Here is a 13,689-nt window from a genome sequence, read left to right on the forward strand (position 1 = left end):
GCGAGGGACTTGGATGAGGCCAGGCCCACAGCCGGAGCTCGGCCCTGAGAAGAGCCAGTGTTTCTGAAGGCCGGAGAAGCCCGTTGTCACTGCACGGCCAAGGCCAGGGGGGAGGAGTCGCGCTCCCTGGGCTGCTCTTCGAGGGTCACCTGATTAGACGCGGCTCACCTGCAGCGGGGAAGGCTGGTCCTCGCCTCCCGGGGGCTTGGTGTCCCCCTCTCACCGCTGGGGACAGTGGTGGCTCCACAGGGAAGCTCTCACGGGATGGGCCCTGACTCCCCTGGTTGACAGGACAGAGCTGTTTGCCGAGAGCCTGGCCCATGAACAGCTGCCCTCTCCGGCCGGGCACTGTCAGAGCCTGCGTGGACCCAGGGCAGCTTCTGCTCTTGGTCCAGAATCTGGAGTTGAACCTTCCAGAGACTAAGTGAAAAATCGCTCTCTGACCACAGATGTCTCCGTTAATGAATGTCTAGTTCCATATTTTGCTAGTGGCATAGAAGAAAATAATTCAAAGCCACAAAAGCCTCGAGCACTTGCAGTGAAATCGTCCTGAGGTTTGCTGACTGCACATGAAGACGCGAGGGACAGACAGCTGGCTCCCCTCCCAGCCCGGCTGCCGCTCCGGGAAAACGCCAGGAACAGCTGGCTAGTCCGGGGAGGCAGGGCGGCCAGGCAGGGGAGGCCTGGCTCATCCCCTAGGGCGAAGGCAGGGGTTACGCCTGCAGAGGGATTCCCCTGTCCCAGCACAGCCAGGGTGACTTCACGCCGTCCCTCCTGCCGTGCCGTGTCTGCAGGGGGGGAAGGGACCCGCGATGGCACAGACCCGCGTTCCTCCAGGCGGTCATACTCCAGTCCTGAATCGACCGCTTTTGGAATATAAAAGGAATAATACGGAGTAAAGGAAGACTTTTAATTTGGTTCCCTCCACACAAATACAGTTACTCTTTATAAAGTTTTGTTTATTTCTGTAAAGCACTTTAAACATTCTGAATTTAACATTGTTTTAGTAGAGTCTGTTTCCCCTCTCTGAGAATCTAAGGTGTTATCTTCCTGGTTGTCCGAAGCACCACTTGATACTTAGTAAGGACTAAATAAATACATCTTAAAACCATCCAGGAAATCAGTTGTACTGCTGCATTAATAAGTATGGATTTAGTTTCTCAGATGTTAGTGACACAATAAAATTAATATAAAATTGTTGGTAAAGGGGCAGTTTCCATGTGAGCTGCTGTAGGACCAAGAGCATATTTTTGGGAGGGAAAACAAATCTAGACAGATAATTGGAGATGTTTTCAAATAACACATTAGTTGTGGACACAGATGAGGCAAGCTACAGAGATACCACTTTATTTTTATTTACTGATGTGTTTTTGAGAGACAGAGTCTTAGTTACTTTTCTTGTTGCTGGGACCAAGGACCCAACACCCACAAGTTAAAGGAGGAGAGGTTTATTTCATCTTACAGTTTGTAGAGGTTTCAGTCCATAGTTGGCTGGCTCCAAGAAAGAGTGGCATGGCAGAGGGGCATTGAAGAGGAGAAACAGTCCATGGCAGGGTAGGCAGGAAGCAGCAGCAAGCTTCCCTTTCCCGTTTACTCCATTCCGGTTACAATTCTATTCTCACTCACACCCAGGGCAGGACTTCTATCTTCAGTAAATCCATTCAGCTACACCCAGAAACATGCTAATCCAATTAGTGGACTAATGCAGTCATTGCATACCCTAACCCCAGTATCACACATCCATGATCCAGTCACTCCCAAATGCCCCATCTATGAGCACTTGAGGCTTTGGGGGGACATCTCGAAACAAGCCATAACAGACTCTATATATAACAGACTCACTATATAGTTCAGGCTGGACATCAACTCACTGTATAACACAGGCTGGCCTTGAACTCATGGTGATCTTCCTGCCTCAGCCTCCTCAATGCTGGGATGATAGCATGTGCTACCACACCTGGCAGGAGTCTTGGGTCTTCTGACCGTAGTCCCGGCCTCAGAATTGTATGATCTGTAAGTCAGTGCACAGTGTGGAGTGCTGACCACTGGAATTCGAGATGTAACTCCAGGTGTGGAGGGGAAAGGACGTGTCAGTGCCTGGCCTCCTCACTGTGCTGCTCAGAGCATGTGGAGCATGATGGGAATTGAACCTCCTGGAGTTGTGCAGTTTCCCCTTCTGTTTCTGTTTGGGCCACCAGGCTCCCATTATCTTTGTGATCCATTTCACACAGTGAGTGCTACCCCTTTAATTGCATTTAGCGCCTTAGGCATATCCATCCACCCATCCATCCACCGACTCATCCATCCATCCATCCATCCATCCATCCAACCATCTGTCCATCCAACCATCTATCCATTCAACCATCCATCCACTATCCATCCATCAGTCCATCCATCTACCTACCTATCCATCCATGTCATATACAAAACATTGTATATAACATGTACGTATATTTACAGTTCTTGTATCTTCACATCTGCACTTTAGATCAGTGTCTAGCTGAACTAAAATGCAGTTCAGGAGGTCGTTTCCCTTATCTCCACTGACCTTTATCTTTTCCCAGTGCACACAGAGATTTATTGACTAGGATGTTCATCAATGCACAGTTTCCAATAGAAACAGTAATGATAAATATCCAGTGTCCAACATTTCAAATATAGACTTCAAATACAGAATTGAGAACAAAAAGGATTTATTATATTTAAAAACTCTAGAATATCATTTTGACAGTAAACACTTACATACTTATTCCTCTTGAATGCAGGTCAAAGTTACATTAGCAGCTGGGTTTTAGGCAGCATTTGCCCAAATTTTCCAAGTGTTTGGTTATCTTTTTAACCCTGGATTCTTTAGTTTAGTTTGAGGGCTCTGTGTTTCCTTCCACTGGCCTCCTTTTTAGGAGCAGCAAAGCGAATGAGGTGTTTGCCCATGGAAGATGGTATTATTTGTCTTGAGTTTTGAATCTGGGCTCTTTTCAGGAAGACATTAGTTTCGATACATGTCTTAAGACTCTCCTGAGCAGTTGGAGTTATGTCAAGACATGCATCACTGAACTTGAACCTGGTGGTTTAAAAACTCTGTCCCAAGTACTGAAGATGCTCATTCCTCTAGCAAAAGCGAACCTATCAACAGAACAAATGCCATCCTTTCCTTACAGAACGCTCTGCTTACACTGAATCCATGCCTGGTAGGATGGAAACTGGCCCTCGAGGTTTGTAGTATTTGGATAGGTCTTGGAGCTCATAACCCAGGTTCACGACATTTGAAAAAAAAGTTGTTTTCACAGTTTTCTAGTGAATATGGACTAATCTTGAAGAAAAATCATATGTTGGGAGCGGGACGTGGTGGCACACTCTGGGAATTGCAGTTACTTGGGAAGCTGAGGCAGGAGGGTCACAACTTTGAAGCCAGTCTAGGCAACATTACAAGACCCTGTCTTAACACAAATGAACAAAAAATACCTTGGAATGCAAAACCAAATAATAGATTTTGAGTTTTGCAATCCTTGGAAAGGGCATCTTTCTGCTGACCTAACAGATACTAGTCTTTAAATGAGAAAACAAGGCATGAGTCTTAATTCCAAGGAAAATGTGCTGAGTTGTAGCTTTGTAAAAGGTTTTTGGGGCTTGCATTTTGTGACATAAGCACTAAGGTTATTTTTCTGCATAATAGTTCATGCGGGCCAGATAGGATTATCTCTCTTTTGTTTTAATTGGTTATTATTTTGGGGGCACAGTGAGCACCCCAACCTCTTCCCCCCAATCTCAAGCCTTGAGCGCCCCTGTCTACCCATGTGCTGCAGCTGCTGTCCCAGAGCCGCTCTTCCAGATCCCTGTCCCCTGGGACCCTCTCGGATCCCCACTTCTCCCTTCCTTTCTGCCTAGGTCTGCCACATCTCTCTGTATTTTTAAAAGAGAATATTTTTTAATAGTTTCACCTTTGTAAAAAGAGATATCATGCTACATTTAATCTTTTGTGACTTAATTTTTCCCCCACCAAATATTGCCATGCATCAAATAGTAATGTGCTGCTGATGTTCATCCAGGTTCCTGCATTTCTTCTTCCTTTGAGCTTTCGAAGAACAAAAATATTTTATTTGGATGAGGTCAGTTCATGAGCTTTTGCTTTTGTGGGTTGTACTTTTGTACTCTGTATGCAAAGAACTCTTTTCCAAATCCTAAATTCCAAAGATTTTATGCTGTTTTTCTAAGAGTTTTATGTCTTCTTTTTAAGTTCCTGACCCATTTTGTATTAATTTTGGTATAAGGTGTGAGGTTTAGACCAAGGCTCGTTTTGTTGATGGTGCGCATGGGTGTCATGTTCCAGCTTCTGTGTGTTTGTCTGAAATCAGTGTAGCAGAGTTGTGTGTCTATTTTTGCATCTTATGTTTTTTCCATTGGCAAATAAGTCTATCCCTTCAAATTACCATGTTATATTAATTGCTGCAGCTCTATAATAGGCTTAATATTAGGTAGGTGATTCTTCCCATCTGTTTTCATTATGATTGTTTTAACTATTCTAGGATCTGTAATTTTCAGTCTAAATTTTAGAATAAATTTATGTCTAAAAAAATCAAAGACCCTTTCTGGGATGTAGGTAAGGATAATATTAAGCCTACAGATCAGTTTGAGAATAATTCAAATCTTTATTATGTTGAGTCTTTCGATTCATGAACACAGCACATTTCTCCATTGAAAGTTGTGGGCCTCTTTTTTCAATTTTGTGATTTTCAGCACAGTGGTTCTATATGTGCTTTGTGAAGTGTGCACCTCCGGATTTCATCATCTTTGGAGCACTTGTCAATGGCATTAAGTTTACTAATCTCGCCAGTTGAATGAACACAGACTGCATGCCATTGTGGCCTTGACTGTGATGACTCGGTGATGAATGCAGTTAAATGTCTCAGTTCCCACCTACTGAGTGAGCGTGTGTACTTCCTGGTCTCTAACGGGTCTCCTCCCGGTTCTGCATGAACCTGATCCCTGAATCTTTTTCAGTCTTACTTATTGCACATGCCTTCTCCCAGCTAAAATGTGACTTTTCTATTTTCCTTAAAGTTTTTTTCTTTGTGCAGTACTGGGGATCGAACTCAGGACCTTGCACTTGCTAGGCAGGCACGGTGCCATTGAGCTACATCCCCAGCCCCCTAAAATATTTTTTGATGAACAACTTTTAACATTTTAGTGTCATTATTTATCAATCCAATCTTGTTATTTATAGTCAATTAATTTTATGCCTTGGGGGCCAGACAGAATTTATATTTCTGAATCCCATGTGACTTGAACAAGCTAAATAAACATGTTTAATGGAAGTAATTTTTTAAAACAGAAAATATCAGTTTCCTTACTCTTCTAAATGATCAGAATGTGTTCCCTTTCTAAGAGGTTTTCCGAGTTTCCAGTTAATTAAAAAGTGAAGTAATATTTCCAGCAATTTTGCAAGAGAAAGAAAACCAGTCTTCACTTGACTATAAGTTTTCCTCAGAGAGAGAGGGATTTTGAAGCTTAATCAGATTTGAATTTTCCCTAGTTATGTCCAAAAACCAAATTAATGTCCACCCTGTAACCCATGACATTATTCCATCTTAGGGTTTTCTTGGTTTGTTACAGTAGGGCTGATCCCAAATACTGAGCTGGTAGCTTTCTTCTATTAAAGGAGAGAACTCAGTGCCAAAAATGTAAACTATAAACTTTGGAGGAGTTGCATGGTTGAGCTTCCAAAGTGAAGACCGGAGTAGTTCACTGGCAAATACATCTCATTCCATCTGCTAACGGGATCTAGGCCCACATGTGTCTGTGCCTGGGAAGATCCCAAGATCTGCTAAGCACACTTGGTGTGGAGGTGCATAAAAATGTGTGCTGGATGCCCGGGCCCACTTCGGAGCTAAGCTATGTTTTTGGTTAAATCATTTTTTCAGGTTAAAAATATTTTTGTTTATGAGCACTTCTGAATTTGAGTTTCAAAACATAAATTATATTCAAAATATTACTTTATTGTCATTTTATTTTATTTTTATTTTTATTTTTGGTACCGGAGATCGAACTCGGGTCCTTGCGCTTGCGCAGCAGGTGGTGAAACCACTGAGCTAAATCCCTGGCCACTTTATTGTCATTTTAAAAACAAGTTAGGTAGAGATTTTCTTGGCCTGCAAGAAGTTGAAATGAAAGAGAAACACACATGTGCATGCATACACACGTGTGCACACACATGCACACACATGTGCACATGCACACATGAATGTACATGCATACACACACCCCTATATACCTGTACACACACACAGGCACACATACACTTCATGATCTCCAATCCTAATACGAAAATTCAGGAAAAAGTCAAACATTTCTTTAAAAGCATAGACTAGATTATGAAGCCATGCTGCTAAAGGCACTGAAGATTCTGCATTTAGAGGATTCATAGAACACTTTAAGAACATTGCAGTATCAGTAGGTCTTGAAGAGACACCATAGTTGTAGATGCCTTGGACTCCTAGGCCTCCAGAACTGTGAGAGAGAAATGCTGTTTGCGAGGAGAGAGAGAGAGAGAGTGAGTGAGCAGTATCTGGCCTCTGAATAGAAATGGCGGCTTTCACCTGATCTAACTCAGCCCTACCCTACCTCAGGCATCTCCTCCTCTGATGGGAAAGCGTAGACAGTGCCATTGGCACCCTGTGCTGGATTATTATCAAACTCACAGGCGCCATCCTCCTACCCCGGCCTCCAGAGAGCTGGGACTACAGGCGTGGCTTCCACGTCTGGCTGGTTTCCTTATCTGGAGTTTCAATGAATAAATTGCAAAAGCAAAATATTACCGGATGATCTTCAGGGACAAAAATCTCAGTGTCACATAGGTACAATATTTTAAAAAATCGAATTGGGGGTAATTCTTGGTTTCTTTTCCAGTTTTTGACTTCTGAAAAGGCTTCCCCATGAGCACAGGTCTGCGCCTTTCTTGGCCTGAGTGCAGCCTTGTCTTTCCTCGAATCCGGGGCCGGTTCCTCCCGGCTCCCTGGCGTCTGCCTAGCCGGGCCTGGCCGGGCCTTTCTGGAGCTGAGCAGGGAGGCCAGGCTGGGGCTGCAGGAGGCTGGGCCAGGGTGGAGGCCCGCAGGGGCTGTAAGTGCTTCCAGAGCCCGGCTCCGGGCCAGCGCTTCCCGGAGTTTTTTTAGAAGCCTGCACTCAGGAAAGGCCGGAGGGAGAGCAAGGCCCAGTGTGGACGGGACCGGGCCGGGTGTCCCTGAGGCCGGGGTGACCCGCGGCTCTGCTCTGTCCCTGCAGAAGCGAAGTTCATGTGCCCGAGCCCGGCGCTCGCCGACATCGTCATCCTGGTGGACGGCTCCTGGAGCATCGGCAGGTTTAACTTCAGGCTGGTTCGGCTCTTCCTGGAAAATCTGGTCACGGCCTTCAACGTGGGCTCCGGGAGGACTCAGATCGGTGCGTGCGTCACTGCCGAGAGAGCGCTCAGGGCCGGGACACGGCGGGGTCAGAGCGTGTCAGGCTGCCAGGGTGACCCCGGGACTCCGGGGCCCGCTAGGCCGGTGTTCCTAGAGGCACACGACTGGCCAGGGGCTCATTCTCACTGACCGTGGCCGGGCCAGTCTCAGCCCATAACTGAATGCATTTGAATTCTCTGAAAAGCCAGGCTATTCCCTGTTGATTAACGCCACCACCACCACCACCGCTAATAATAACAAGACTTCAAAGCCACAGCCCTTTATGAATTTATCTCACAGCAGTTTAAAAAGAAACAGATTAAAAAAAAGAAAGAAAGAAAGAAAGAAAGAAAGAAACAACTGCATCCAGGCAAAGTATGGAACTTAAAAAAAAAAAGTGGAAATAGTTTCATAGTACAGATAATCTTTGCCAAAAATTCTAGGCAAGATAAAAATAAAAAGAGTTGTAAATCTTCGAGCAATGTTGTAAATTATTAAATAACATCCCATTATTATAGAAAGGCGCATGGTTTAAGTTTTAGAAGCCATTAAGGAATATTATTCCTTTGAAAATAAACAGCAGCAAAAAAAATCTACACCTCTTATTTATACACGGACAGAGGTCTTTCTTTCCCGGGCCAAATGTCTAATTAGCTGCTAACTTCTAAATGGCTGCAAAGTGTGCGCACGACCCCCAGCCCCCCACCCCGGACCCAATGTGAGTCTCTTCGCTGATGCCAGGGATGTTTTGAAAAGACCGCGGTAGCCAGACAAAGAAAAAATACTACAGAGATGCAGCCTTTAATCACCACAGTTTCGGGAGCGGCCCCGAGATCATGCTCGCGGACTTTCTCGTCTTTTCCCAGGTCTTTCTCAGTACAGTGGTGACCCCAGGATAGAGTGGCACCTGAACGCCTTCAGCACTAAAGACGAAGTCATCGACGCCGTGCGCAATCTTCCATACAAAGGGGGAAACACGCTGACCGGTACGTTTGCTCAGTCCACACCCTCGGCGACCTGTCTTGCTGAAGAATAGTGGATTACTTCATTTCACTACTTTTGAAGCATCAACAAAGTATGTTTTAACCAAAGTGGCCCCTAGAATTCTTTTTGTCCTTTTCTCTTTAATTTTTTTGAATTTTTATTAGTAAATATTTGCAGGATGTAATGACTGCATTCATTTTGGGAAGCTGGGACACGTACGTAACACATCGCGCTTCTTTTTATGTTCACTTCCCCTCTCCCTCCCCTCCCCCCATATCTTGGTGTCTGCTTTAGACGAAAATCGATCTCCCTGTTTCCTATTATCTATCTTTTACTTTCCTCTTTATTTATATTTTGGATTTCTTAAGGAAGAGAAGCCATGCAATACTGAAGCTTGTGTGTCTGATTTATTTCACTTAGCATTATGGGCTCAAGGTGCATCAGTTTTCCTACAGATGTCTCAAACTTACCCTTCTTCATGGCGGCATACTACTCCACTGTGTGATACCCTGTTTCCTTTATACATTCATCTGCCAATGCACATTTAGGCCGCTTCCAAGACTTAGCTATTACCAGTTGTTAACACCAAGAATTCTTAGGTGACTCTTTCCCCAAGTCCAGCATTAAAAGTTAAAATTCAGATATCTCATTTCTTTTGCTGTATGAAAATAATGTCCTAGGAAGGGGTTGGTCCTAGAGAGTATAATGCAATCACCGGAAATAAGGCAATCAGCTTCAGCAGCTTCTAACCTCTGCCGGTTCATTTCCTCTGTCTTTTTTAACCCTTTTCTCCTCCACACACACCTTGACATTTGTAAGCAAAGTATTTTCTTTGCCCTTATGCTGCAATCAGTAGTTTTCTTGAAGCTATTTGGGGATCTTTGGCTTGCTGATATTTAAATATTGACATTTTAATTACCACGAGAAACGTGTGTAGTTGTGGGTTTGTTTTTTTTTTCCGGCATTGGAGAAGGAAGCCAGTGCCTCATGCATGTCCTGTGTGTACAGATTTTATCCTTGCTGCAAGCTACTGCCTTCGGGACATGTGACATAGAGCCATTACTCACCTTCACCAGCGAGGGCGCTGTTGCCGACCTCTAGGTAACCCACTGAAATCTTGATAATTGCTTTGCCAATTTGAAGCATGACCTAGTGGAATTTTTGCTAATAGCAAAAAGATTTATTAGAATAAAGTTCTGTAATCATATTGCAACATGCCTTCTTTCTTTCTGGATGGGAATTGTCTTAAAAGGCAGAAATATAATTATTACTTAGATCTGAGGCAGAGAGAGAAAGAGAGGGAAGTTTGGGTTCTTTAGAACTTCACAAACATGATTAAAATTGTAGTAATAATATTTTGAGACAGTCACAAATGTGCTGGTATTATTTTTCCAACATAAATTATAAAGGTTAAGATATTTTGAATACAAGCTCATTAGCATTCATTGGATGTGAGTTCAATGTTCTTTTAAACTAGCAGTTAGAAAGTCACATGTAGGTCAGGTGTTTTCTCCATCTTTCATTCCTGTCACTTAAGCCACTGTTTCGCATTTAACTGGTACCCGGTAGATAGTTGTTGAATTATTTGGTGGTCACAAGGCTTTCTAAGATAACAGTGTTACCCTCAGTCTTAAAGTCAGAATATTCATGAAAGATACGTACACCATGGAGTACTACTTGGCCATAAAGAAGGATAAACATGAGCCACTTGTAGGAAAATGGATGCACTTTGAGACCATAATGTTAAATAAAATAAATCAAATACACAAGTTTACTTAGCATATGTTTTCTCTTACACAAAAAACTCAAAATACAAATGAAGTGCAAAATAAAAGATAGATGAGGGCTGGGGATATAGCTCAGTGGTGCTGGTGCCTGCCTTGCAAGTGCAAGGTCCTCAGTTCGATCCTCGGTACCAAAAAAAAAAAAAAAAGGTAGATGATAGGAAACGGAGAGAGATGGTTTTTGCAAATGGGAAGGGGAGTAAAGATGCAGGGAGCGGGGAGGAAAGAACTAAGATGTGTTGTCTACATGCACCAGTTCCCCCACAAGGAATGTGGTCCTTATGAACTACAAATGTGGACTAATAAAAGAAAAGAATTTTAAAGTATATTGCCATTATTTAAATAAGCGAAGTGTATTATCCTGCAGTAACACCACTATTATGGCTACATTTTCCATTCCCAAAAAGAAAGAGCAAAGAAATCTAGGGGAAAAATTAGGAATAGATTTTCCCGTGAGCTGGTGCCATAGTGAACTCTTTTGATCGCCTTTCTTCGGGCGGTGCTGGTTTCCCTCGGACCTGCCCCGGACAGGACAGGACAGGCCCCGCCAGGCCGGTGTGAGGGCTGTGGTCGCCTCGGGCAGTGGCGAGGCTGCCGCTGCGGGCCGCGCTGCGCTGACTCGGCCTTGCTTTCTTCTAGGCCTTGCTTTGAACTACATTTTTGAAAACAACTTTAAACCCGAAGCAGGATCGAGGACGGGAGTGGCCAAAGTCGGCATTCTGATCACAGACGGAAAGTCTCAGGATGACGTCGTCCCGGCCTCGCGGAGGCTGCGGGAGTCCGGAGTGGAGCTCTTTGCAGTAGGTAGGAGCGCATGGCTAGGCCCTTCCGGCAGCCTGGTCGGCCCTGCTGGTCCTGGCTCTCACAGCCCCGCCCCGCGACGTCCCCACGGGGTCAGGACCCAGGTAGGACCTGGAGCAGAAAACTGCATGGCCATCTCTCTGTTTTGGTCCTAGAGGGAGAGATCACTTTATTATTTTCAAGGAATTAAAGTCATGTATGTATTTAGAGACAAGGTCTCACTGGGTAATTCAGGCTCCCCTTGAACTGGAGCTGATCCTCCGCCTCAGCCTCCTGAGTGCTGGGATTACAGGTGTGCACCACTGAGCCTGCCTGGGTCTTGTTCTATTGTTAAAAACTGAAGTTCTAGATATGCAGTATTACTGATTTGAAACTAACCCTTATGGGAAAGGATAGACTTGACATACATTCAGAACCACCACACAATATTTACATCATGTCACTCCGTTCTTAAAGTGCTGATATTTTCTTTGGCACAGGGAGGGATTCCATTAATCAACACCAGCGAACTTTCTCAGCTGGAAAAAAAAAAGCCTGATTCCCAAGCAACCTTGAAATACAAATGAAAATGCCACTGCACACTCTGCTACCGGGCTCCAAAGACATTTGAAATTGCTTGTTATAGATAGTCCATTCGGGTCTGTTTTACATTTTCAGTTTTTCTGCTTGATATCAACTTTTAGTCCAATTAAATGCATTTATTTCCCTGCATTGATCAGGAATATGATGCAATCTCCTGTTGATAAACTTTTTATGAGACGTTTCTTCTATCAGAAGGAAATACTCTCTACTTGGAGTTACACACCAGTTACCAGAGGCATATCCGGTGCTGAATGAACAATACAGGTGCCTGGGTCCCGTTCCTAACTGGAATATCTGGGGAGAGTGCCTGGGAATCTGTAGTTTGACAAATGCACCTGTCTTGTACCTGCACACCTGGGCCAGCCTGAGAACTGCTGCTAACTGGAATCACTTCCTCCTGGGTGTTGGTAAACTTCTCAGAGAAATCCCCTCCGAAGTCTCTGTTGATACATTGTACCTCAGCAGGGCAGATTTCTCTCCTCTCTTCCTTTGCCTTGTTCCTCAGAACAGTGAGTCCCTGGGGTAAGACGGCAACTTCACCTTCACCTTCCACTCCTCTCACCCCTAAGCTAGTGCCACAAATAAGCTAATGCAGCAAATATCCAATAAATGCTTGTGGAATGACTTAGTGGTTCAGAAAACTTCTAAGACACCAGTGTTACCTTAGTCTTAAGTCAGAAGGCCCACAAAGTACTTGGCTTTTATCCAGATGAGCGAGATGGATTAGCTGTAGCAATGTGGCCGGACTTCCACATGCTCCTTTCACAAAGAGAAAGTAAAAGAGATCCAGAGATGCGTGGTGCCAGCGTCCTGGTGTGTCGTGCGCTGTTGTCTGAGGGGGGCCTCGCCGGCGGAAGGTGGGCGACATCTTGGTGTCTCTCAGGGCGGCCCAGACCAGTTTGCTAATCCAGCGGTGCACACCTCCACATCCTGCGAGCCCACACTGACCATGTGGAATAAGTCAGAGGCAGGCGTTTATTATAGAAACTGCCGAGCGCTGCGAGTCCGGGCCAAAAGCAGCCTGTTTAGTATTTACCATGTTTGCCAGCAGTCCCAGAACTTCCGCTCGCAGTCATGGACTGACCCTAACCACACAGTCACTCCAGCCCAGAGACAAAGGCGAAACTTGTCCTGGGAGTGGATTCGAGTTTGTTTGGCCTGAACATTTATCACTCAGGAGTTCACCGGTACAGGATTCAGAGCTATCGCTGAGAGAAAAATTCTCTTGCCTGTTCTTAGAGTTGCCACTCAACATGTGGGTTGTAGAAGGCTTTCTTCGAGAAGTAGCTGCTTATTTATTGTGTGCTAGGCATGGCTGGGGGAAAAACAAAGCAGTTGTAACAGTCAAACTTTTATTCAAAGAGGAGAGAGAGTTATCTCTTCTAGGATGTTCTTTTGTTTTAAACTTTAAAATAATTTTAATATTTTACCACCCAGATAATTAAATATGTATACTTTGGATATCCTTATGACTCCAAACTTGTCAGTTTCAGCTGCCTAGGAAGAAAAAGGGTCATTGTCACTCAGCTTCAAGCCTCGATGTATACTCAGTGTTACTCTAACGCATGTGTTCATTTTGGAACCTCCTTTAGAAGTCCTTCGGGCAAAAAAATGTCAAGTATTTTTCAAATTTTCTTTATTCCCTTCATCCTACACAAGAAATCTCTGCGGAAGACCTGGACTAGTGAGGGATTAGTTCATGTGTTTACCCTCCATCCTGTGCTCTTGTGAATAGTGAATGGATGAGCTTTTCAACAGAGCTTGAAGTGAAGTCATCCAGATGTGATTTGGACTCTTTCTTTGGAAATCAGCAGCATTTATTATCTGATACCCACGTAGAGCACATAGTTTGGAGACAGTGAAGCTTTGTGACCCAGTGTGCTGCGGTTGGAGGATAACTCACCCGCACGGTACATCTAAGGCATAGCTCATGCTTGCTTCTCAAGTCCGTCTCTCAGTACCCTCCTGGGATTAGATGACAGGGCTTTGAAGGCCTCTCTGCTGATGCTTGAGAAGAGAAATCCACCTTCACCCCCGGGAGGCCGACCCCGGAGCCCACTTTCTGTCTCGGTTTCCACTGGTCAAAGCAGTCACGTCAATGTCCAGTC

At 44.5% G+C, this 13,689-nt stretch overlaps 1 protein-coding gene across 3 annotated transcripts in view; it reads left to right on the forward strand.

Moving 5' to 3' along the window:
* Positions 1 to 13,689, forward strand: part of Col14a1 (collagen type XIV alpha 1 chain) — a 191,035-nt gene that overhangs the window by 52,146 nt on the left and 125,200 nt on the right. For all 3 annotated transcript variants that reach the window (XM_013074157.3, XM_004850222.3, XM_087190733.1), the window contains exons 6-8: positions 7,276 to 7,431; positions 8,297 to 8,416; positions 10,838 to 11,002. In XM_013074157.3, the coding sequence (XP_012929611.2) occupies positions 7,276 to 7,431; positions 8,297 to 8,416; positions 10,838 to 11,002 (441 nt within the window). The remainder of the gene's footprint in view (positions 1 to 7,275; positions 7,432 to 8,296; positions 8,417 to 10,837; positions 11,003 to 13,689) is intronic.

This window comes from Heterocephalus glaber, unplaced genomic scaffold, assembly GCF_053883595.1.
Source record: "Heterocephalus glaber isolate CG9 unplaced genomic scaffold, H.glaber_assembly_v1.0 deba00001555, whole genome shotgun sequence".
NCBI lineage: Eukaryota > Metazoa > Chordata > Mammalia > Rodentia > Bathyergidae > Heterocephalus > Heterocephalus glaber.